Source organism: Crotalus tigris, unplaced genomic scaffold (assembly GCF_016545835.1).
Source record: "Crotalus tigris isolate CLP2741 ecotype Arizona unplaced genomic scaffold, ASM1654583v1 scf7180000023829.5930981, whole genome shotgun sequence".
NCBI classification, from domain to species: Eukaryota; Metazoa; Chordata; class Lepidosauria; order Squamata; family Viperidae; genus Crotalus; species Crotalus tigris.
The window spans coordinates 3,105,218-3,128,339 of record NW_024100213.1 but is presented as its reverse complement, the minus strand read 5'-3'; the positions used below and the strand labels follow the sequence as shown (position 1 = coordinate 3,128,339).

The following is a 23,122-nucleotide window of genomic DNA, read 5'->3' as shown; positions in this document are numbered from 1 at the left end:
GAATATTCCCTCACTGTCAGAAATTCAATTATTTGGGGTGCAGGGGAAGGCTACACAGTGCACTCCTGAGGTGGTGACTGGCCTACCCTCTAACACAGGGGAAAAAAAAATCCTATCTGGAATGATGTCATATACGACATTTGCAGTGATTCTGGATCTAAACTGTATCCTCCCCCCCTAGTTTTTTGGGGCTTCTATAGCCTTCCCACAACTGGACAAATTTAATTTCTGTCTCAGCTGTGGCCTGGGATTCAAAACTCCAAAATAGTGGTAGGACAAGAGGTTTCCCATTGCCAGAAACCCACTTCTGATGTCTGGACCGACAATGAAAAAATGGTGCAAATTTATCCCTGCTCCTTATCTGCAAAGCATACATTTTTTTTATTTTGAATCCAGCAGGAAATAATACCTGTTTCCTTTTATAGAAACCTTTCCTGTCACAGTTGGGCAGATGAACAGCTCGAGGGATCATTCGCTGACTAGATTTGAGTTCCTGTAACGAGGCCTCCATTTGCCGACGGCAAGGGCCCTGAAGAAAGAGAAGCAACCAGAGAAAGGTTGGTTAAGGAATACTAAGACAATCAAGGGTAAAATGGATGAACACAGAGCTTCTGACTTGGAGTCAGATTATCGAGAGCAGGGTCTTCAAACTTGGTCTTTTTATGACTTCTGGACTTCAACTCCCAGGATTCCAGTGTGCCTGGCTGAGGGATTCTGGGAGTTGAAGTCCACAAGTCATAAAAGGGCCAAGTTTGAAGACCCCTGAACTATAGTATACTCCTAGGGACACGAATTTTGACAATGGCTCAATTTATCTGAGTGTGAGGGCTAATATTGTTATTTATTTAAACATATTGGCCACCCAATGTCAGTGGACTCCGGGCCACTTTTTACAAAGCTAACTAACAAACAGATCAGCTAAAAATATAAAATCAGACAGACAACCTAGACTAAAACAACCCAATAAACAACAAAATGAATAAAACAAAACAGAGGGCATTAAAGAAATAATAAATCTCAGGCTTAGGACAAAGTCAGATTTTTAAAGCTTTCCAGAATCCCACGAAAGAGGATGCCATCTTTATCTGGGAGGCTAGACCAGGGGAATTCTGTTTGGGGGCTACAACAGACAGGACAGGCTTCCTAAGTTCCATAACATGGCAATAATTAGTGGAGGCGACTTGCAGTGCACTCATTGTGCTGGAACACACTGATGATTTCAATAAGTGGTCTCTTGGGTATCCAAGCTTTATGCCATACAAGGTTTTATAAGTAATAATCAGCACCCAGAATTACACTCAGAAACTAACTGGCAGCTGCTGTAGCTGGCAGAGCAGTAGTGACACAGGGACATATTCAGTACTGCCTGTTAATGCTTAAAGTGCCACTGCATTTTGAACCAGCTGTAACTTCCCAGTGATTTTTAAAGGGAGCCCCATTTTAAGCACATTGCACTAATCCAATGAGAGGTGACCAAGGCATAGGTAACTGTCTGAAGGGCCTCCTGATCAAGTAAAGAGCACAACTGGTGCACAAGATGAACTGTGCAAAGGCCCTCTTGACCACAACAGCCCACCTGCTCTTTTGCCTTCTCCAAATTTCTTGAAAGATGATGATTGTTCCTTTGGCATATAAAAGCAGTGAGAGACTCCCTCTTACGTGATTATTGCAAACATAATCAATAAACCTCCCTGGTTTAAGTTATGAAAACCTGAGGATCCAAACAAATTTCTCTGAATTAAAGTCCAAATTGAGTTCACATTTTAGCAGGAACAAATTACAGAAACTTTCTGATAGTGCCTATCCAGATCATAGAAAGGTTACTGGAGAAAGCAAGAGAGAAAGCAAGCTCTTTGATCGATTTGGGTCTGTAAAACAGAATTTTTTTGATTCTGAAATTTGGCAGGTCTGATAGCCTCATAGAAATTTGAAACTGGATTGTTGGTTTAGAAAACATGTGTAGTGCCATTTAGAACCCTGGTTGGTTTCTCAGCTTAAGCCAAATGAAACAATGCAAGCAAATTGACAAAAATGAAAAAACAAAACAAAACACCCCTGTCTTTTTGGTAAAAACACCAGGAGAAAATGGAATCATGGCTGATTCACGTGCAGCTTGTTGACAAGGACCACACCCATGTCCTTCTCAGATGTAATAGTTCCAAGCCATGAGTTTCCTGTCTTGTATATGCATCCTGTACTTTTTCTCTCTAAATATAATAACTTACATTTGTCCTTGTTAACAGACAACATGCTCTTCTCAGCCCAGTCTTCCTATCTGATCAAATTAGACTGAAATCTTGTTCTGACATTCTGTCAGAATATTGCCTCTGATATATTAGTCAGACCTCCCAATGTTGTCATCCAGAAAGTTGATAAGCAGCTCACCAATCCTATTACTTATTTATTTATTTTATCCAGCCTGTATTATTTTTATAAATAACTCAAGGTATCAAACACACAATACTCCTTCCTCCTCCTATTTTCCCCACAATAACCACCCTGTGAGGTGGGTTGGGCTAGGAGAAAATGACTGTCCCAAAGTCACCCAGTTGCCTTTTATATCTAAGGCCGGACAAGAATTCACAGTCTCCTGATTTCTAGCCTGGAGTCTTAACCATTAGACCAAACTGGCACTTATCCAGATTATTAATAAAATTTTTGAACAATACTGCCCTCAAAACAGTTCTGGTTACAGTTTTCCCACTCCATGTTGAGCCTTTAAGGCTGTCTCGCTGGATGTCCACCAGCTCTAATGTCTGCCTCATACCATTCCAAGCTCTTCTGGGTAATGGCCTCCACTCAAAGTAAAGGGAGCCAGAACACGAGAGGGAGAAAAGCAAGACTGAAAGATATAGAGAAAGGAAGGTATCTGTCTTAGAGGTCTAGGAAGGCTGCTCTTACCAATTCGAATTCTGGTCTTAGCTCTGGAGCAGCAACTCGAGGGTGTGCAGTGTTTTCTGCCCCACCCACAATCTTCGATAAGGTCAACTTCTTCTTGCGGTCTTTCTTCAATGCCTCTACCTTTAGCTCAGAGAAGCGCCCAAGCCCCTTATTTCTGTACATTTTGGATGAATAGGTCTCCTCAGCCATCTCAGAAGTGGTTGGTTCTTCATGCTCCCGGGATTCCCTTTCTAGATGGGAAAAAGAAAGAAGGAACATATTAAATCTGTGTTTAGACTTGTCACCATGTTCATCAATGTATTGGGTCCCAAATGGTGATCACATGATTTTGGAATACTGCAGCTGTCATAAATATGCTAACTGCCAAGCGCCCTAATTTTGATCATGTGACTGTGGTGATGCTGTAACAATTATAAGTGCAATGGTCATAAATCATTTTTTTTCAGAACTGCTGTAACTTCAAACAGTGGCCTGAATGAATGAACTGGACCTCATTTAAATCCATAGATGAAGTCTCACAGACAGAGATTTATGCACCCACTGCAGCTTTGATAACATATTTTTGTGGAGATTCTTTTCCTCCTATCCATGCATTGTGAGCTACTGAAATTCATTCATTTCTATAATGTAGCTGGTGAACTAATTGAAGCTGGGCAAAGGCTATTCTGCTTGATCTATCAGTAGCTGTGACCTTGGAAGACACCCCAGGATTGTACCACCCCATCAAGAGATCAGCCCTGGAGATCTGCCCATCATATTTTGGCTTCAATGGACATTTCCCAGCTGAATTTACTATTAGCAAGAGCAATGGTCATTTTTATCAACATTGTCTAGAAGTTATATTCTGACAAAGGATTAAAAAAAATTGGATCATCAGATATTTTTAGGTCAATAATTATTTTTTAGATCTCTCAAGACAAGTCTGAACTGCAGGCGAATAGCAAACTTTTAACATGGATCACATCTGAAAAAAGATATCCTCTCAAGTGTGTATTAGATAAAAATATTAGAGAGAGAGAGAGAGAGAGAGAGAGAGAGAGAGAGAGAGAGAGGGTGTGTGCAGAAATTCATGTTAGGAAAAGTCTATGGAAAACTGCATTAATTTACATTTGTTTGTGTGTGTGTGTGTGTGAGAGAGAGAGAGAGAGAAAGAGAGAGAGAAAGAAAGAAATAAAAAGAGAGAAAGAGAAAGAGAAAGAGAGAAAGAGAAAGAGAGGGAAGAAGGAGGGAGAAAGGGAGGGAAAGTTATATAATAAATCTGTGACAAATTAACTTGACAGAATCACCTGCCCCTGTTCTGACTTTGGCTTACTGACTGGTCCAAGAAGTTTCCAAGCAGACAAATTGCTGATATCTGCCTCTTGCTAATCCTTAGTATTTGATCACTAAAAATACATTGCCACTTAAAAGGAATTTTCCTGAGCTTCATAGTCTACCTGGCAGTTGTTTCTTGTCCAAGTATTTGTTCTATATATTTTTTTCCTGGAAAGCAATTCCTGTTAGTGGTTTCCCACCTTGCTTTTGTGGCAGTGAATTCCAGAGGAAAAAATACATCCTACCTCTTACATTTTGTACCTGATCCCTGCCAATATGATCTCTTCAATAGACAGTCATTTTCAGAGCTCCAGAGTGGTTTATATATAGGAGCAACTTGGTGACAGCTATACTTAGCTAACTATGACCTTTAATATGGCCCTTAAAACAAAAGAGGGTTATTTTTGGTTCCCAATTTAAATTAATCTTAACTCCCAGAGTCTAGGGAATCCTGTACTGACCAATTCTACTATTAGAGTAGGGGAGAGAGGCAAGGGGGGCACAAGCTGGTAACAGGGAAGAAGAGTAGAAACGTGGCTTTCTGTATCTATATATCTAAAGAGACAAAGAGTTTCCTGAACACTCTCTACTCTCCACTTTGCACTAAACATGTTGCTCATTTCCAAAAGAGCTTTCCTTCCATGCCCACATGACCAATGGGCATTTGATTTTTGGATCAGCCTTTCTCAGGCTGGTGCCTTCCAGATACGTGAGGATGCAACCTCCTTAATTCTGAGATGATTGGCTAATCTGAATTTCTCTTCAGGATGAGAGAATTTTCAAAAGTGCGACCTGGGAAGCTTGCTAAGGTATCCAAGATGCGGAACCTGAAAATCTTTATGCTCTTGGTTTCAACAAGATTATCTAAGTAGCTGTAGGGTGATCCGAATCAGTTACACATTTCTTACTGTACTCTTGAGAATCTACTGTGTAATTCTAGGATACTGCTAGGGAAAATCCTAACAGGGAACAAGCCAGTTTTCAGCAGTCCAGGCTTAGCTATGGCCTGCCTTGAAGAAAGGTAAGTTGTCCAGCATTCTTCTGGTAACAGCTAGCATTATAATACATTGTCCATTAAATAGCCTTTAGAGACATCGCTTAATTCAAAATACTGTATACTGATGGGCTAGAGGCCAGGAAAATATTTTACTAGTACAGAAGACACTTCATTGACTACTAATCACAAAAAAATGTTCCTTGATCATATTTGTTGTTATTGCAGTCTGGTATTTGTGTCATTTTCCCCTTCTTGTCTAATGCTGTGCTTTTATCAGAAGCAGCTTTATATGGACATTTAGTAGGTACTTTTATAGGCACAGAGATAAAGTGGCGAAAGAATACATTGCCTGCTCTTCCTACACAATAGGACTAGGTTGTTGGTAAAGGCATTAAAAGGAGCAAAAATAGCAACAACGCTTCCTAACCTCACCTAATTTAAAAAAAAACAAACAAATTTGACTATAGCCATCAAGGATAACATGCAGTTTTTGTCTGAGTTTTTAAGATTATATCCCACCTCTTCTCCAGGAACTCAAGGAATCCTGAATGCAGATCTCCCTTCATTTTATCTTCACTACAACTCTGTGAGGTAGAGGTGGGAAGTAACCCAAAATCACCTCTAAAATTCCATGATGGAGAGCACATTCGATCCTTGATCATAGGCTTATGTTTTGACAGCTATGCCACTAAAGTGCAGTACATATGGGTGCAACTCGTTTTTGTTGTTGCTGCTTCCAATGTCAATGTTGCCTCCTAGTCCCTGCAGTTTTCTAGGCAAGTTTTCGTAAGTGCCTGCTTTCTAGGGCTGAGAGAGAGAGAGTGACTGGCTCAAGGCCATCCAGCTGGCTTTATGCCTAAACTGAGACTAGAACTCACCGTCTCCTGGTTTTTAGTCTGGTGCCTTAAGCACCTAAAATTAATTTGGTTCCTGAAGCACCACCACAGCTTCATGCTCCAAATATACCTGCAGCTTTCCAGATTTTATTTTAGAGACAGAACTGAACCCAATTCGAGTTTAATCAACTCTGAGCATGCATCGACAGTTTCTTTGCTGGCTTAAAATGAGTGTTTCTTTTTCAGCTCAGCCACCATTTTTTGAGATAAATCAAATGCTTAATGGAATCTCTCTCTCTCTCTCTCTCTCTCTCTCTCTCTCTCTTGCATGAGATTACAGTGAGAAAGGGAGAAGCAGTAGATTTTGTGCAAAATTTCTTTCCCACGATAGTTCCTTATCCTGAATCCTGAAGAGGGCACCATAGGCATGCATAACAACCTGAGAAATATAATCTGGTTATAAATAAACTAGGTTATAAATTACTGGAAAATAAACTAGGTTATAAATTACTGAAAATATAAACAGTTTAAACCTGGAATCTGTCTGCAAGTCACAGCGGGGAAGCATTGGCCAACTACTAATTCCTTTGGGGCCCTGGCATGGTAATACCAGCAGTCTCCGGAAAGGAAAAAAAAAACAAGGTCTACTTTGGGAGGCATGATAGAGGGGTAATAATGCTCTGAATGGTCTCTAATTCATTGGGTGGGTTTTAGTTTTTCTTCTTTAAGACTAGTTCATAAGATCCTTGGCAGAGATCCTGGCTTTAAAACCTGGAAGATTTCAGAAGTCACAAAAAGGAAGGAGCTTGTGTGGGGAGAGAATGTGTGCTCCAGCATGTTGGAAACAAGGAAAGTCTTCCTGAGCATGCCTTTTGCATAAATATCTAAATGCTTTTTTGAAAGCTGAATAGCAGTCGATGAAAGCAATTGCTTTTACTTCAGTTAGACCTCAGCCTCTGTTTATAAAAAGATATCCTGCCTCTGCACATGGACGTTCCATTTAGCCAGTATGGTTTGATCACTGACAGATGTGGCCATCAGGGAAAGTCATGCAGGATACTGCAGCTACATCTTCCGTGAAAACAGTTTGAGGAGTAATGGTGGTTTGAGCTCTGCTAGTTTCTGTATATTTGTACTCTCTCGGCCTTATTCTACCTTATTCAGCAGTATAGGTAGACCTGGCCAGGTCCCTCTCCCAACTGGTTCAAAATTCTTGTTTTGAGGGGTAAAATAAAGCACCCACTTTCCCTCTTTCCTATCTTTAAACTACTTAGAGAGCAGGCTGGATATGCACAAGTATAATTTGCACGGTGTCCAGATTAGTTATTTAAAAACTTCTCCATACAATCGTGTCTTCTCCATACAAGCTAATTGTTTAAGTTAAAAAAAAAAAAACAACGTAGTAAGGAGGTTTGCTTAGGATGAGTAAAAAGATGAATCCCTGTAAACAGACTGGAAAGGAGGACAAGATTAAACGCTTCCCAATCACCTTTGCTTACTCTCCACCACTGCAAATGGTTTGAAAAAAGAAACAGACTTATGGCCTTCCCAAGAAATTCTGGAAGTTCTAATGAGTTTTATACCAACTTAAACACTGCATAGATTCATCGCAGCCAAGATGAATGTGAAGTAATCCAGTTGGTTTAAGATATCACATGGCTACAGTATTTATTTTGCTGAGATGGACATAGAATTAGTCCAGCGGATAACTAGTGGGAGTTCCATTTTTTTTCCTGGGCAAAATAGCATCATTTAACAGGAGTTCCAGCATTTTTGTTATAAAGAAAATAGGCTTTGGAGAAGACTGGAGATTGGAACCCCTTATTAAGTTGAGGTGTAATTACAAGAATGTCTAAGCCTCGGTGGATCAAACCTAAACTTTAACATTTTAGTCCAAAGGGGTATTTGGGGGGTGAGAGAAAGGATCAATTTAATCATAACCCCACAATAGAAACACACAAAACTAATTTGCATAACATTGGTCTATGCTGATTTATACCAACAAATGAAAGCATAGGGAGAAAAATAACCTAGTGATTTGTTTGCTCGCTTAGCCCATTGGCCAATTGCTAACTGCTAATACAGTAGGCTACTGAAAAACTCCCAAGCTTCATTTTCATACCAGAGAGACAGGATAGGTCTTATGAGCATACAAGTCCTCTTCAAACAGCATACTGTCTTAATGGACATGTATACTTACTAAGAAGACATTAATGGATAATTTAAAAAAAAAAAAACAGGCTGTAAGGGCAGAGGCCACAGTGGTGGGATTCAAATATGTGAACCACCGGTTCTCTGTGTGGATGCCGCTTCTGGAAGTCCGTTTTGGGCAACAAAAAATTAGCTACCAGTTCTGCCGAACTGGTGAGAATTGGCTGAATCCCACCACTGAATGGCCATCTTTGTTTCCAGTGATAATATTCAGAAATATGCTATTGATTAATCCAGTGGTAGTACTGTATATAGGGTGGAGGTTTTTTTCCCCTACTTTCAAGTCAGTCTCTGACTCTTGGACAAGTCCCTGCAGTTTTCTTGGCAAGATTTTGAAAGTGTTTTGCCACTGTCTGCTTCCTAGGGCTGAGAGAAAGTGACTGGCCCAAGATCACCCAGTTGGCCTTGTGTCTAACACATGACTAGAGTTCACGGTATCCTGGTACCTTAACAACTACACCAAACTAGCTCTCATTATATAATAATCACACATAAAGATATAATTGAGTGGGTTTAATTACATGGGACAGATCGGAAGGGCCGGCCAGTGACAAAAATTGGGAAGAAATAGTATAAGGAAGAGACCTAGCATAATATTACGAAGAGGGAGCTGGAGGGATACTTAAGTGAGAGTCACGCGATATGCTAAATCTGGGTTAGCAATACACCAATGCTTTGTTCACGTAATATCCACTGCCCAAACAAACAAACCATATTGTGGCATCAAGTAACTGTCTAGTTCACTTACTTTATTAAAGCAGGGTTAAGTTTCCATTTGGAAGTGGGGAGATAGAGGATGGAAGAAATCTCTGTTAAATAAAGTGTTTTGTGTTTTATAGATTCTGAAATCATTGCAAACATAGGGTAGCCAGGATCTTACCCTGCAACATTAGATTGGAAGTCATCTACGTTATTAGTTTTGTTGCTGGGAAGGTGCATATCCATGCCTGTGTGTTAGTAATCCCCAAATTAAATTTCAAGTCTGATCTTTCTTTAACAACTTGTCAGGGGATGCGAAAGGGAGACCCAGAGAGACAATCACTCAAAGAGGCTATATTTTGGGCTGATCTCTCTGAAAAACTCTAGTCAAGCAACAAACAAAAATCTGGCCAGGTGGCAGCCTTAAGCAGCAAACTGGTTAGACTGGTTGAACTGTAGCCAGAGATCAATGCTTGGTGGTCTCCTCAACCTTAGAATTCCTTTCTGCCTGTTCCAGTGAGAACGAGGAAGGGGTTGAAAAGCTCCCAGGTGTTAAGGGTGCCTGGAACTGACAGGGTGGAATGTTAGTTGGAATTCTGAAGGGCAGGGGTCTCTCCTGCTCTCCTCCCCCTACCCAGAAACTTGGGTTCATCCAAAGATTATGTGTCCTCTGACTAGAACGAAGAGGAACAGGCTTCATTGGCTAAAACAAATGGAGGTATTACCGATTCTACCTTGTATCATTACCTGCCATTGTAGCTGGGCTGTAAAAAAAATTGTAGTGAGAATTTTCTGTATCTCTTTGCTGCCCCCTGATGGCTTTCTGGAGTTTTGCATGCCAGATCTTATTCTTGATATTTAAGGAGAGTTGAACTTTGCACTAGGACTAGGCTTACTTAGAGCTGTGGTGGTGCAGTGGTTAGAATGCAGCACTATAGGCTAACTCACTGCTCACTGCCAGGAGTTCGATCCTGAGTGACTCAAGGTTGACTCAGCCTTCCATCCTTCTGAGGTTGGTAAAAATGAGGACCCAGATTGTTGGGAGCAATATACTGACTTTGTAAACCGCTTAGAGAGAGTTGTAAAGCACTATGAAGTGGTATATAAGTCTAAGTGCTATTGCTATTGATACAATTAGAATTCTGTATCCAAGCCAAACACACATTAATGCAGCTAAAAATTTTAAGTGTCCTCCTCCTACCCCTACTGTAAGAACATGACAGAGAAGGATGTCTGACATTTTCATTGTGGAGATATTTAGAGACGGGATAAGGAATTTGTCCCACTAGATACCAAAGAAAGGGACCCATTACACAACAAAGCAATGGCTCCAAACAATAATCCTCATTCTTAAAAATCTGGAAACATCCCTATTAATGATAACATAAGATAAATCAAGGAACCTTGTTGTTGCAGATCTTGTGCAAACCAACCACATGTGTAATTCTGGGAATCTGAATATAGATAAAATGGAACATGACAATCCATCACTTCTTTTATTTTAGGATCAATATTTGGAATGAATACTCTTGAGCAGTCAATGTGCTTATATATTCAAAAGCATGTTAAAATTTGTTTTTAAGTTATCATGCCAGGGGCAAGTTGACTGATAATGCTAGAAGATGAGGTATTTGCAAGTTTCAGAGAATTATAAAACCAGAGGCCATAGTAAAATATTACCCCTCTTTTGTCTGAAAACAAACATGGAAACTGAACATGGATTTTAAACTGTATATACTATTAACATTCTTAATTGGATTCAGATCTTAGTAGGGATTATTCATGGATGCTTGACACTGTTTTAGAGTAGACACAAGAAGTAAAAGAGATAATATAAACATTTGGATTACATATTCAGGTATATCTTCTACAAAATAGTTGGGGTTTTGGCTTTGATCAGCCTTTTTCAGTGAAAATGATGTACCGGTACTAATTTAAGATGTCTTTGATTCTCCTTAAAATACTAATCCTCTAGTAGGTATTGTTGAGCCAATAACTATGAGATAGAAAAAGCATAGCTAAATGCTTTGCTTATTTCTCATGGTCTGTGGCCAGCCTACAAATAGCATCATCTACCAGTTGGATGAATTTTAAGCTTTGTTTCATCTTTTACTTTCAAAGGGCAAATACTTTAGCTTATGAAGTCAGCACTTCCACCATTTTTTAAAATCAGCTTTCCGAGCGGATGGCCAAAGACTATATTGGTTGGGAATAACAACTGCTGTAGTCCAAGACATCTGGAGAAGAAAATCTAATTCAAAATGATTTTCAGGATCAGGAATTTGGAACAAAAGTTCTAGAAAATGCATTTGGCAAAGAGAAGGAAAAAGAAACATAGTAACAAAATATTTTCCAGTGTGAAGAAATACAAAGATGATCTTGGAGAAAATAAGCTGCGCCCATTGATAGAATACAAGCTTTAGCCTGGGAAAACAGGAATGCATGAGAAAGAAACTCAAGATTGGCCTGCCTTGAGTTTCTTTGGTATAAGAGGGAAGAAAGGGAAAACACAATTTAGGCTTTCAAAATTCTTTTATTATAGTTTATATCAATAAAGTGGAGTTTTCCTATTTCTTATGATTCTGTTTCCTAACCTGACCTACCTAAAAATGCTGATACAAATGGCAATTACTTTGAGGGTATGACAGATACTGGGTTAAGAACGATAATCCTTTTTGCCTGCTACCACTGGAATTATTTTTTTTTTAAATTATAACCTTGAAATCAATGCATGTCAATGATTGATAATAAGCATGTTATCACATACATGATCATACTTTAAGCAAAGAGTACATTTTTTGGTTCACACTTTCCTGAAATATTTTATTTGGCTTGCTCATATGTTATTTCTAGGTATCGTTTTCCGTTTTCCATCTCATGCTTAACAGAAGCAGTGGATTGGAAGATTGATGTGGTCCAGCAGTTTAATTATTCATAAATGTTGTGTCTTGTTGGTAAACTTGCAGCCCCCTCTACCTTTTTTGTTTAATACATTCTTGACAAACTCTAAAGATATGGCCTTCAGCCCTAGAAATTCAAGATCCTACAACCTGGGAGACAAGGTGGTGAGTGAATCAGACTTAGGCTTCAGAGTGAGCATAAAGCCTTTTTTACCTTTTATGTAATGTGTGATACCTTATCATATGCAGGTTAAAAAAAAACTGTGTATGTTTTGTGTGTCCCCCCTCGTTCCACCACCACCACCCCAGCCAGCTGTAACTCTAGATATTTTGTGCCAAAATAAATTAATTGCTTGTGATACATTCAGACTTGCTGACCTCTGTAATCTCGCACTGTGCAGCCCCGATAACAATCACAAACTCAGCAATGTGCAAATAAATTTTACATTTTTCACCAAATTGGGAGCAGCTGCTCATGGAGATTGCATCAGGACACGAGTGCCTACTCCCCCAGCAGGCGGCTTCAACTCTACCATGATTACAAAATCAAAACAGAAGCAGACCCCTTTGCTTCTCCCCAATGCATATAGATTCTTATAACATCTTTCTAGGCTTGAAACAGAGATGCCAGAGTAAAGGAGCCCTGCTAGAGATGTCTCTCTCTTTCTCTCTCAGTGACTCCAGAAATGAAGGGTAGGTAGACATATTCGTTCACAATCTGCTCTGAGTTATGGTAACAAGAGAGGGATCTTTTTCCTTCTAAGATTCTCATTTGGGCTCCTAACCATGTGAGTGGTGAGTGAAAGCTGTTATCAGGTGACAGCTGTTGGTGCCCAGCTATCAAAGGGGATGGGGGAAGAGGGAGGTGGGGGGAAGGATTAATCACAGTTTAGTTTCTAGAGATAAAGTATCTCTGCAAGAAACTGTATCCTTTGCTAATGCATTTTAGGTTTTCCTTTCTTGCCAGAACGGCCACAGACTGGGAAAGTCCAGGGTACCAAGACAGAGATGCGATCTTTAAAAAAAATTGTCTTGCCACACGTCAGACACAAGGGACGGAAGGTGAAATACCTGAATTCTGCTTCTGTTTTGCCATGAACATGCTATGGATCCAAAGCAGCCATTGCCACTACCGTGGCCTTGAGTGGTGGGGTGGGACCCCCGTAGTGATTTAAACAAGGTCAGGTTTGATTAATAGTGAGGGTCTACTTGGGAATTTTGGAGTTGTATAGTAGATCAATCAATCAAACCACTTTTCTGTTGTCCTCAACAACAACAACAACAACAACAAAACAGGGAGTTGCCCGTGAAATCATCAGGTACTGTACTCGGTTTAAAGGGTACTTTATCATGACCTAATCAAATAAGGCAGAAACCATTAGAAAGCAACAGATAGGCTGGAAACTTTTTCCTCTATAATTATTTTGTAGCTACTTTTTAGAATATGAATTAATGGCTGAAAAGAGGGAAATACATACGTTGTCTATGATGCAACAATTAGGGGCCTATAGCCTTCTGCTAAGAATAAAAAAAAATGCAACTGATTCAAGGGTTGAATTTGTGCAGTTCACACACAAAGGGCTTTTTTTCTCATAGAATGCCCAGAATGGAATTCCGGCACCTTTTTTGGATGGAACCTTGTAGGGTAGGCAAGGCGGGTTGTATGACGTGTGTGAGTTCCGACACCTTTTTTTTTTTTTTTTTTTTAGAAAAAAAGCACTACACACACATATAAAATTTCCGTCATGGACTGAAGTCATACAGATTCCACTAGTCTGCAAAGCATTCAGAATTTTGGATTCTGTACTGTTAGGGCGTAAGTGAACCTTCTCTGTATATTCCTCTTTCCCTCCCTCCCTCCCTCCCTCCCCACAGTATAAACAGGGTGTACCCAAAGTCCATTCATTATATAAATAATATTAAATATTTAAATTTGTTGCCCTTTCCTTCTAAATACTGGCTTTCTTGTTTTGCACATGATTTTTGAACATTACTAAGTACAGTAACATTTCCTTTGAAGTAGTTTTCTGAAAAGAAATATTAATAAAATATATTAAGATTGTCCTATGGAGTATAGAGTATGACCTATATATATGTGTGTATGTGTTTTTGTGTATTTGTGTATACACACAAAATAAATAAATAAAACATATTATGATTAGCCTACAGGGTCTGATTTTTATTACATTCTATTTACACACATACATACACTCAGCCTCTTCCTAATTTGTTTGTTTATATTTGAATACTGAGGGCTGCTAATAAAATATACATTGACTCTTTCTGGTCTCTCTCTCTCTCTCTCTCTCTCTCTCTCTCTTTGTGTGTGTGTGTGTGTGTGTGTGTGTACATATATTGTATAAGGTTCTTCCAGGACCTTTGCCAAAGGTGGCCAGTTCTTAACTAAGCCACACAGCTGCTGTCTTTTGAAGAATGAATTAACCCATAGGAATTAAGAGAAGAGACTAACACAAAAGAAGGCATTGACATAACTACTTTTCGTAAGTGGACGTTTCCTTTTGCAATGTCTGTAACCAGAATCTAAAGTGGGGAGAGTTATCATATCCCTTTCCAGAGAATGCCCATGAGGCAAAGTTTCTGGAATCCTTGCAATGAAATGTCCCATGGGAGCATCAGCCTAACAGGAAAGGTACTTAAAGCTTCCTTTATTGATATCTTGCCAGCCATTTCTTGACAATGTCCAACTCATAATAAACTGTTGAGCAGTTTATTCCATCAAAAAACAGTTCTTAAAGTTAAGAAATATATCTGAATGCTTACCCAAACTTTTTCCTTGTTTTCAAATGGTCATAATTAGAAACAGAACTTTTTCTTTAGACCCAAAGAAAATACAATAAAAGCCACGCATAAGCATCAGACTAAGACTAGAATGAGACTGAAGGAACATATAGGTCTCAACCCTTCATGTCTGCTGCTTTATTACAAGGTGATCTGAAAGAATAAACACCGATGCAGTAAAATTAATTAATCCATTTACCTTTGTGCACCAAGCTTTCTTAAAGAGGTGCACATGTTTTACCCCTTGATTCTTTCCAATTTTGACAAATCATATTTTTCAAATCTAAAAGTAAAGATGGTATTGTAAAACAACAAGGATCCAGCTCACCTAACTTCCTTTAATTTGAGCAAGAAGATAGCCTTTTTTATATATATATATATACACTGGTGGCTTTTGCTTTTCACCTCCAAAGGGGTTAAGAAATTTTTGACTCTCTAGAGGTGGCTGAAATGCAGCTCCCAACAACATCTTTAACATTGACCATTTTGGCTAAGATATGTGGGAGATTCTTAGTTCAGCAGCATCGCCAGGACTGTTCATCTCTGTCTAACACTTCAACAACATGGCTTGGATTGTCATTACTTTGGGAGCTGTCTGCCCAGTTAGATTTTACCTGTCCAGTACTATGTTGCCTGGAAGTCATGTTCCAGCCCCCCCCCCCTCAAGATTTTCTCAGGTTTTCTCAGTTATCAGTTCCTGCACTGGAATTGCTTGATGAGGTCACACTGGCCCTCTCCCTCTTGTTCTTCCAAAAGAACATTAAAACAGTTTTCAACCAAAAAACTTCCCTTGGAGGGATTGACTGGGAGCAGCTGCCAATTGAGGATTGTTCTTTAGCGTTATGGTAATTTTAGATTTGCATTTTATTGTCGTGATTGTAAGCAGCCTAGAATTGATAATGAACAGATCAGGCTACCAGTTTATGCAATAAATAGTCTCATGATAAAATGGTACGCCTCTCTTAAAGCACGTTGATAAAAAAAAATACACTGTATTTCTGCTAATTCACTCTAGATTAGGCGTGCCATTTCCTAATGGCCAAAAATAACTTGCATGAGAGGTTAACCTTCAACAGGTGCAGAGCTTCCTGCCTTGGGACAGACCCCCCCCATCCAGGAAAAGATGCAGCTATTGACGGCATGGTGATGGTAAGGTTATCAGCTGTAACCCACTTGCAAGGACTGAAACGCAGCCAAAGAAACCCCATTCTACATTTCACGGACTGGTCTGGGCTGTCCTAAGCACCCAAAGCACTTCTGACATTTTGCAGGCACCCATTTTTGTTTCCAATGGTCTGCTTGGATGATGCTGAGTCACTCCTGCATGATGGTGGCCAATTTTGTTTTTTCTTTTTTTAAAATTGGCAGGGCTTCTGAACTGACAACAGGTGTGTGTGACAGATAGAAATTCTGGAATTGGAGCTTCTCTTTCTCCACGCTGTTTGCTTTGGAGGGGAATTATTAGTATTGTGCCTCTTTTGAGGAGTGCTTATTTTGGTTTTCACAGACTATTTTTAACCAAGGTTAGGGAACTGTTAATGTTTCCATTGCAAAGGGTTCCAAATGCATTGCAGAACAGAACAAGGTGATCCTTCGGCATCTGTTCTGAGGAGGAGAAGGCAAGGCATATGGGTTCTCCTGTTCCTTGGTCTTTGGATCATGGAATTTGATCAGACAGGAAAACCAAGGAGAAGCAGCAGCAGCCCTATTGGCTTCATAGAGGATGTGCCTGAAGAGAAAACTCTAATACAGAAGCTCTTACTATTATGTAAAGTGACATCTTAAACTGTTTTATAGGTGATGGGCCCTCCCAAATCATTTCTTTTCAGCAAGTGACTTAACAGTGAAATCCACTCCCCCCCCCCACTCCTCAGGCTGTGTTCAAATCCTGATGATTTTATAAGCAGATCCCTGAGATTTCTTTCAACATGGATTTCTGGGATGAAAGTCCTGGCATCTCCTAGTGAATTCTCATCCAGAGATCTGCTTATGTTTTTCTAGGTGGCTGGATGGAGTCACTGAAGCAGCAGGCGTGAACTTAAATGGATTCCAGAAGATGGCAGAGGACAGGAAGACCTGGAGGAACGTTGTCCATGGGGTCGTGATGGGTCGGACATGACTTTGCAGTCAACAACAACAACAACATGTTTTTCTATTTCAGATCAGCCAGGGTCAGCTTGCTCCTACCACCCAACTGGGCAATTTATTTTAGACTCTTGCTATGGCTGCACCCAAAGTACATTATTTCAAAGGGGAAAGGTGCTAGAGTCCTAAATATGGTAACCATTTTGGTTGCTTCTCTAAAATCTCTCTGCTTAAGGCAGCTCCTGATTCATCTGTTTCATTGATAACCCAACCCCTTTTCCTCCCTTGCAAAGGCAGACCCACTGTCTCCACCAGCAACCATGCAGCTCAAACAAATGACACAGACAGACAGATGGGATCTCAACATAACAAAGTCTCAATCACACCCTATTTCTGAGCTCCCTCAACCCCCCCCCCTTTTTTTTTGAAGTGGCTTCTCAGCACTCAGCAGGATGGGCCCCCAGGGCAACTGCTTGGAGAACATACACCTGGTGACTTTGGGAAACCCATTTACAATGTATTTATCCTGTTTGTTTATACAGTGTCTTTCTGTCCCGGTGTTTTGGCTGAAAGAGGGATTTCAACAAGATCCCTGAAAGGCAAGATCTGCAGGGTGGAGGAGTTGAGTGATAAATAGGTGGGTCCTTGAAACAGTAAGCTCCTTAAAAAGCAGGGTTTGGTCTCAAAAGAAAGATCATTATTTTCTTGGTCCAGCCAAGGCATTGTCTTGATGGGAGGGGGCTTGGTTCCATGAGAACTAGATAAATTTATAAGCCCTCAATGCCCCAAACTGCCAAGCTTAACAGTATTATTTGATTAATCAGCACAATTAAATCTATCACTAACTCAGCCCTTTTTCATTTCAAATATTGGCTGGAGTTCCAGAGCCATCTGGTCACTCTGCCAGTGAGACATGAAATCCTCCAATCTCTGGAGGTGTGTGACAAGAAATCCCCCTTGGGCATGTTGTGTACATGACACTTAACAGTCATTTGTACTGCTAAGGAATTACTGTTTCTTTTAGATAACAGTGTAGTTACTGGTTCTCTTTGCTCCTTTCAAATTCATCCACTAAATGGTAGATGGATTTAGTGGGTGAGGGCAGAGAGAGAGAGAGAGACTTCTATGTATACTTTTATCTCTGGTCTCTATGATGTACAAAGACCTGCAAATGGAAGGATGTGTTGTTCAACAATGGCCAAGTAAATCAGAACCAGAATATGGTTCACCTTGTCTTTTTTTTTTTGAAGGGGGGCTGCCTTTAAGTCAGCAGGTTTCTTGAAAGTGATGTGCTTTGCTTTCTTCCCAGAAATGAGAGACAGTGATTATTATCCAAAGGAAGACTAGAACTCAGTGTCCCAGTGTTTTGTCCAATGCCTTTATCCCAGGCTGGCTCTCCACCTTATCTTTTCATATATACAATTGTTATGCTATGATGGCCCATCTCATCCTCTGAGAATTCAGCTGATAAACACTGCACGAGTATCCTGCGTTTATTACAAACTTCTCAACCATCTTGAAAAGGATAACTTTTGAAGAAAGGATTCTAGATCTAAAAGATGGATTGGCTTGACCCAATCAGATATGAATTTGGACTGAAATAGGACTGTCACCTGAGAGTATAGGTGTGAGAGGAAGACACTGCAGAATGCATTCTTTAACATTTAACAATAGTTTTATTATAATCCATTTTAAACGCATGATGATCAGCAGCCCTGGATATTAGGAACGAGCAGAGGCTTTTAAAAGCCTTTGCCTTGTGGTCGTAGTTAGAAAAATCTGAAGAGAGAAGAATATCTGGATTATTATGAGTATGTTTTGAAAGTTTGCTGCACAATAAATGGTTTTTCTTAGAATTTGTTTTATTCCCAAAGCAAAAAATTATTCTTCCCAAATCCCTCTGGCTTGACTGATAAAATGGGCTGAGCCAATTAAAAATGCATAACTCTCCGGAATATTTGCTTTCAAATGTTTCATATACAGATGCTGTAATGTAAGGAAATCCTCTAACAAGTGGATTGCATTGCATTAAGGGCAAAGATTTGGCAGCCACAATTATTCTTTTACAGATTAAAGAAAACAAAAGTTTAATCAGAATAACGCTGGAAGGGACCTTGGAGGTCTTCTAGTCCAACTTCCTGCTCAAGCAGGAGACTCTATACCATTCTAGACAAGTGGCTGTCCAGTCTCTTCTTAAAATCCTCCAGTGATGAAGCGCCTACAACTTCTGAAGGCAAGCCGTTCCACTGGTTGATTGTTCTCACTGTTAGAAAGTTTCTCCTTAATTCCAGGTTGCTTCTCTCCTTGGTCAGTTTCCATCCATTGCTTCTTGTCCTGCTTTCAGGTGCTTTGGAGAATAGCTTGACTCCCTCTTCTTTGTGGCAGCCCCTGAAATATTGGAATACTGCTATCATGTCACCCCTAGTCCTTTTCTCTAGACTAGCCATACCCAGTTCCTGCAACCGTTCTTCATATGTTTTAATCTCCAGTCTTTCTTTCTTTCTTTCTTTCTTTCTTTCTTTCTTTCTTTCTTTCTTTCTTTCTTTCTTTCTTTCTTTCTTTCTTTCTTTCTTTCTTTCTTTCTTTCACCTTCCAAGAACCCTACTTTATTCAGCAGCTGCCTTTCTTTTCACAGTAGAGGATATTTTTTGAGAAGAGCTATCCAGCATAGACAAGCCTCATAGATCGGTTTATTGTTTAGGAATGGTAAATATGGGAAAGGTAGTATTCCTACAAGGATGGCATTTAGCCTAGGGATTCCTGTTGTAAACACATAGCATAAGAACTTTGATTTTTGATTCTTTCCCTGTCCATTTATAAGCTGCTAGAAAGGATTTGATGAGAAATTTGGCTGTCCAAAGCTACGTCAACTGAAGTGGAAATCAGATGTAACTTAAAATTAGTCACCAGATTATTCTCCCCTAGATCTGAGGGTAGCAGGTCTTAGACATACATACCTAGATTAATTTACTCATGGTTAATTCAACCATCCCTTATTCAGTCAACCCACTGAACCATAAACTAAAAGTACAGGTTGCGCTTTGTGCAAGAGCGGTCAAGAGCTACAGTACACATGTCACGACAGAAGGCTGCAAAGCAGATATGCACCTAACGTAGATGTGGGTGGAGACATGACTTTCTTCATCTTAAAAGTGGAATGTGCCTGTTTTAGACCATTACTATACAGTAATGGGCTCAGATGGGATGGGCTACTTTGTTATTTAGCCCATCACATGGCACAGTATTCTTCATTTTATTTATTTTATTTCCATCTGTGCTTCCTCCTTCAGTCACTGCTGCTTCAAGTGGCTGTCTCAGTTAACCTCATGGTAAGGCTGACTCTATGCTGGAGGATGTTCTTAGCTGTAATGCTTGATTCTGTTTTCATTAATTTGCATCTTATAAGGGGCTAATCCTTTTCCCTGACACCAATGGTAACTTTACCTTTCCTAGGATGGCAGGACACTGCCTATTTATGTCAGTTGCCATTTGTTACATGCTGTCTTCTCCTTAAACTTCCTCCATCACTTATAATAGAGGCATTGATTGCCTAAGGGGAAAAAATGGCTGCCTCTTTAACAGTAGTTTGGTATGCAAAAGTCAGCAGCTGAAAGTTTTCAAAGTATGGGGCTATATATTATCAAGTGTTAATTGCTGTAGATAAGACTGCTGTTAAACAGGCAGGGAGTGTAAGTTTACATCTTACAGTATGTTCAGTTGTAAAATGATTTGTTTAAGCTGGGCTAACTCTAGAGTGAAAGCTCAGCTGATTGAGATCTATTGAACAAATCACACTCAAGTAAATCACAGGTTAACTGGTTGTGTGACCACAGCTGCAGTCTCCTGTTGCAGGGCTGATGATTCTTTGTCTTTCAACTGTATAACACCCTATTCATCTAGTTGGGGCTACTACACAACTGCAATCTGCTGCTGGAGATTCACCTAGCTCAGTGGTTCTCAACCTTTTTAATGCTGCGACCCCCAACCGGTCGTAAGTTGAGGACTACTCAACCAGTCGTAAGTCGAGGACTACTCAACTGGTGCAGCACTGTTTGCAGAATGGGACTTTTGGTGGGCTCAGCAGGGCAGAGACAGCCTGGACAATTCCTATTGGCGTTTGAAAGCCAATAGAATTAGACTCTATTCAAGAGAGTCTATTCTATTGGCTTTCAAAAGCCAATAGAACAAAAGGGAGTAGCACAGCTAAGGAAAAGGGGGAAAAAATGGCAGACTGCATTGTTTGGCGACCCCAGTGAAATGGTCGTTCGACCCCAAATGGGGTCCCGACCCACAGGTTGAGAACCACTGACCTAGCTGGTCCATTAATGTTAAAAAGTCTCTAGTCTACATATGGTAGTTTCTGCCTTTTCATGACCTGGTCATGAAAGTAATATAACTGGTACTAATCTATAAACCTGTGATAATCCCTAAGCTATTAACTTCAGTTGGAAAAATAACACAAATATAGCCCAAGAATATTCGGAGTGCTAAGAATTCTAGACCTGCCTAGATCCCAAGAGAGCAGCTCTCTGGCCAAGGTAAAGATCTATCTTACAGACAGGGATGGAGAATATATGGGGAAGAAGCAAGCCTTATCACTTTTCAGTGATGAAAATAATGGTATTGTAAGGGGATAGCTAGTAGAGCCGATTGCCATTCTGCAGTAGTTTTAAAGTTTTCTTAACCAGAAGAAATGTTCACGGTATGAATACAGTACCTGAATGTGATAGATTTTCTTTAATAGATGTCCTTCATGGAAATTTTATGCACTACAGATCTAAATCTCTGTAACTATTCCATAGCTCAACTCCCAGGTGAGAAAGTACAAGGAATGATATGGATGGAAAGATGCTAGGAATTTTTTCTAGAGGTAAGCATTTCTAGTTAGGAAATATCCAGTCTCTATGAAAAGAATATATAGGAATGAATTTAAAAGTTTTGAATGTTAAAAGAAGCAATCTTTTTTCTGCCCCCAAAAGACAACACCCTGATGTTTAAGACTGATTGCTAAGTGTAAGTAGGCAATCGGGGTCACATCTTGCAATAGAATTACCAATAATGTTGGCAAGTTTTAGTGTTATTTGCTGATCATTGAACTGCAAAAAATAAAATAAAATTAAAAAAAAAATCTGCAGCAATTTTCCCAAACAATGATGCCAAGATGAAGACATGTAGACATATTATCATTGTCTATGGAGGATCACCATATATTGAACTTTGCTCCCCCTTTGCCAATACCTATCCTGTCTCCATTCCTGGTCAATGCCAATCATCTGTCTTCTCTCTGTAACAATGGATACCAAAGTCCAACAGATGTTAATGTATTTTGCAGCTGTTCCCAGAGGGTGTTGGAATGAAACAGAAAATTCTCCTTTAACACTGATGCAGCCAAGGATGGCTTAAGCCTGTCTCACTCATGGGCTGAGGATGATCTGAAGGCAATGTTGTGGGGATGCAGCAGAAGAAAAAAAGAAAAGATGTTGCTGTGTCTGTGTCATGGTTAAGTAAAGCTGTGAAAGAGTGAGCTATAATTCACTCAGTTGTTCGAATTAAGCCCAGATAGCTACTGAGCAGCAGGCTAGTAGAGGAGTCTGACACAATAGAATGGATTTTACTTCTGCAAAGTGCAGGGAGTGAAAAGGGATGTTTGAAGTCTCCTCTGCAATTTTTTTTAAGGTCAGCAAGTTGAAAATTATCGTAGACAGAAGCAGGTTGCAAAGAACCCTTTGATTTGCTAATGGCTGAGGTTAATTGAAACTGAACTTCCCACAAATTTGGAGATGCACAGAATTCTCTATCCTAGTTCTAATGGCTGTACAGGGCAGGCTGCTGTTGGCTTTATTCTGAGCAAATTGCTTCCAGAATCTCAGTTACTTAACTGAGGCAGTTATTTAACAGACAAAATTCTCATCCTTTGGGGCCTTTAACGTTTCTGAGCATTTAATAAAGAGGGCACCGTGTTGTTGCCGTCCACTCTCCATTAACCTCCATTGTACATTGTGTCAGAACTGTGCAATGCTACAGTGCAGAAAAGCAAAGAATACTGTCCTTTGTCTCATCAGCCATTAAACTGTAACAACACAATAGGCTTTTATAAAAACAGAATGGTGATGTGGGAAGTTGAAGAGCCTCAGTAATATCCATTCCTTCTTGGAAATGCAAACTAGGAAGATAATGCTCAAGTTAAATGGAAGCAAAGTGATTTCAAGCAGGCACAGGACCTCAGGAAATTCAGGGAAATGCTATGGTCTTGAGACACCTCCAGTAAAATTTCCATCTAGGTAGCCTTTCCTCCCTTATGAAAAAAAGTCCCTGGCTTGGCATCCAAATGTAATCATAAACAGCATGGGGTTGATTAGCTAATTAGGTTTGCATGCCAT

At 39.9% G+C, this 23,122-nt stretch overlaps 1 protein-coding gene across 1 annotated transcript in view; it reads right to left on the bottom strand.

Annotated features, from left to right (window-relative positions):
- The window catches only part of IGFBP5 (insulin like growth factor binding protein 5), a 40,093-nt gene that overhangs the window by 7,071 nt on the left and 9,900 nt on the right, over positions 1 to 23,122 (bottom strand). The window contains exons 2-3 of the mRNA XM_039321781.1: positions 2,902 to 3,131; positions 410 to 529 (exon numbers count right to left, since the gene is read on the bottom strand). Coding sequence (XP_039177715.1) covers positions 410 to 529; positions 2,902 to 3,131 — 350 coding nt within the window. The remainder of the gene's footprint in view (positions 1 to 409; positions 530 to 2,901; positions 3,132 to 23,122) is intronic.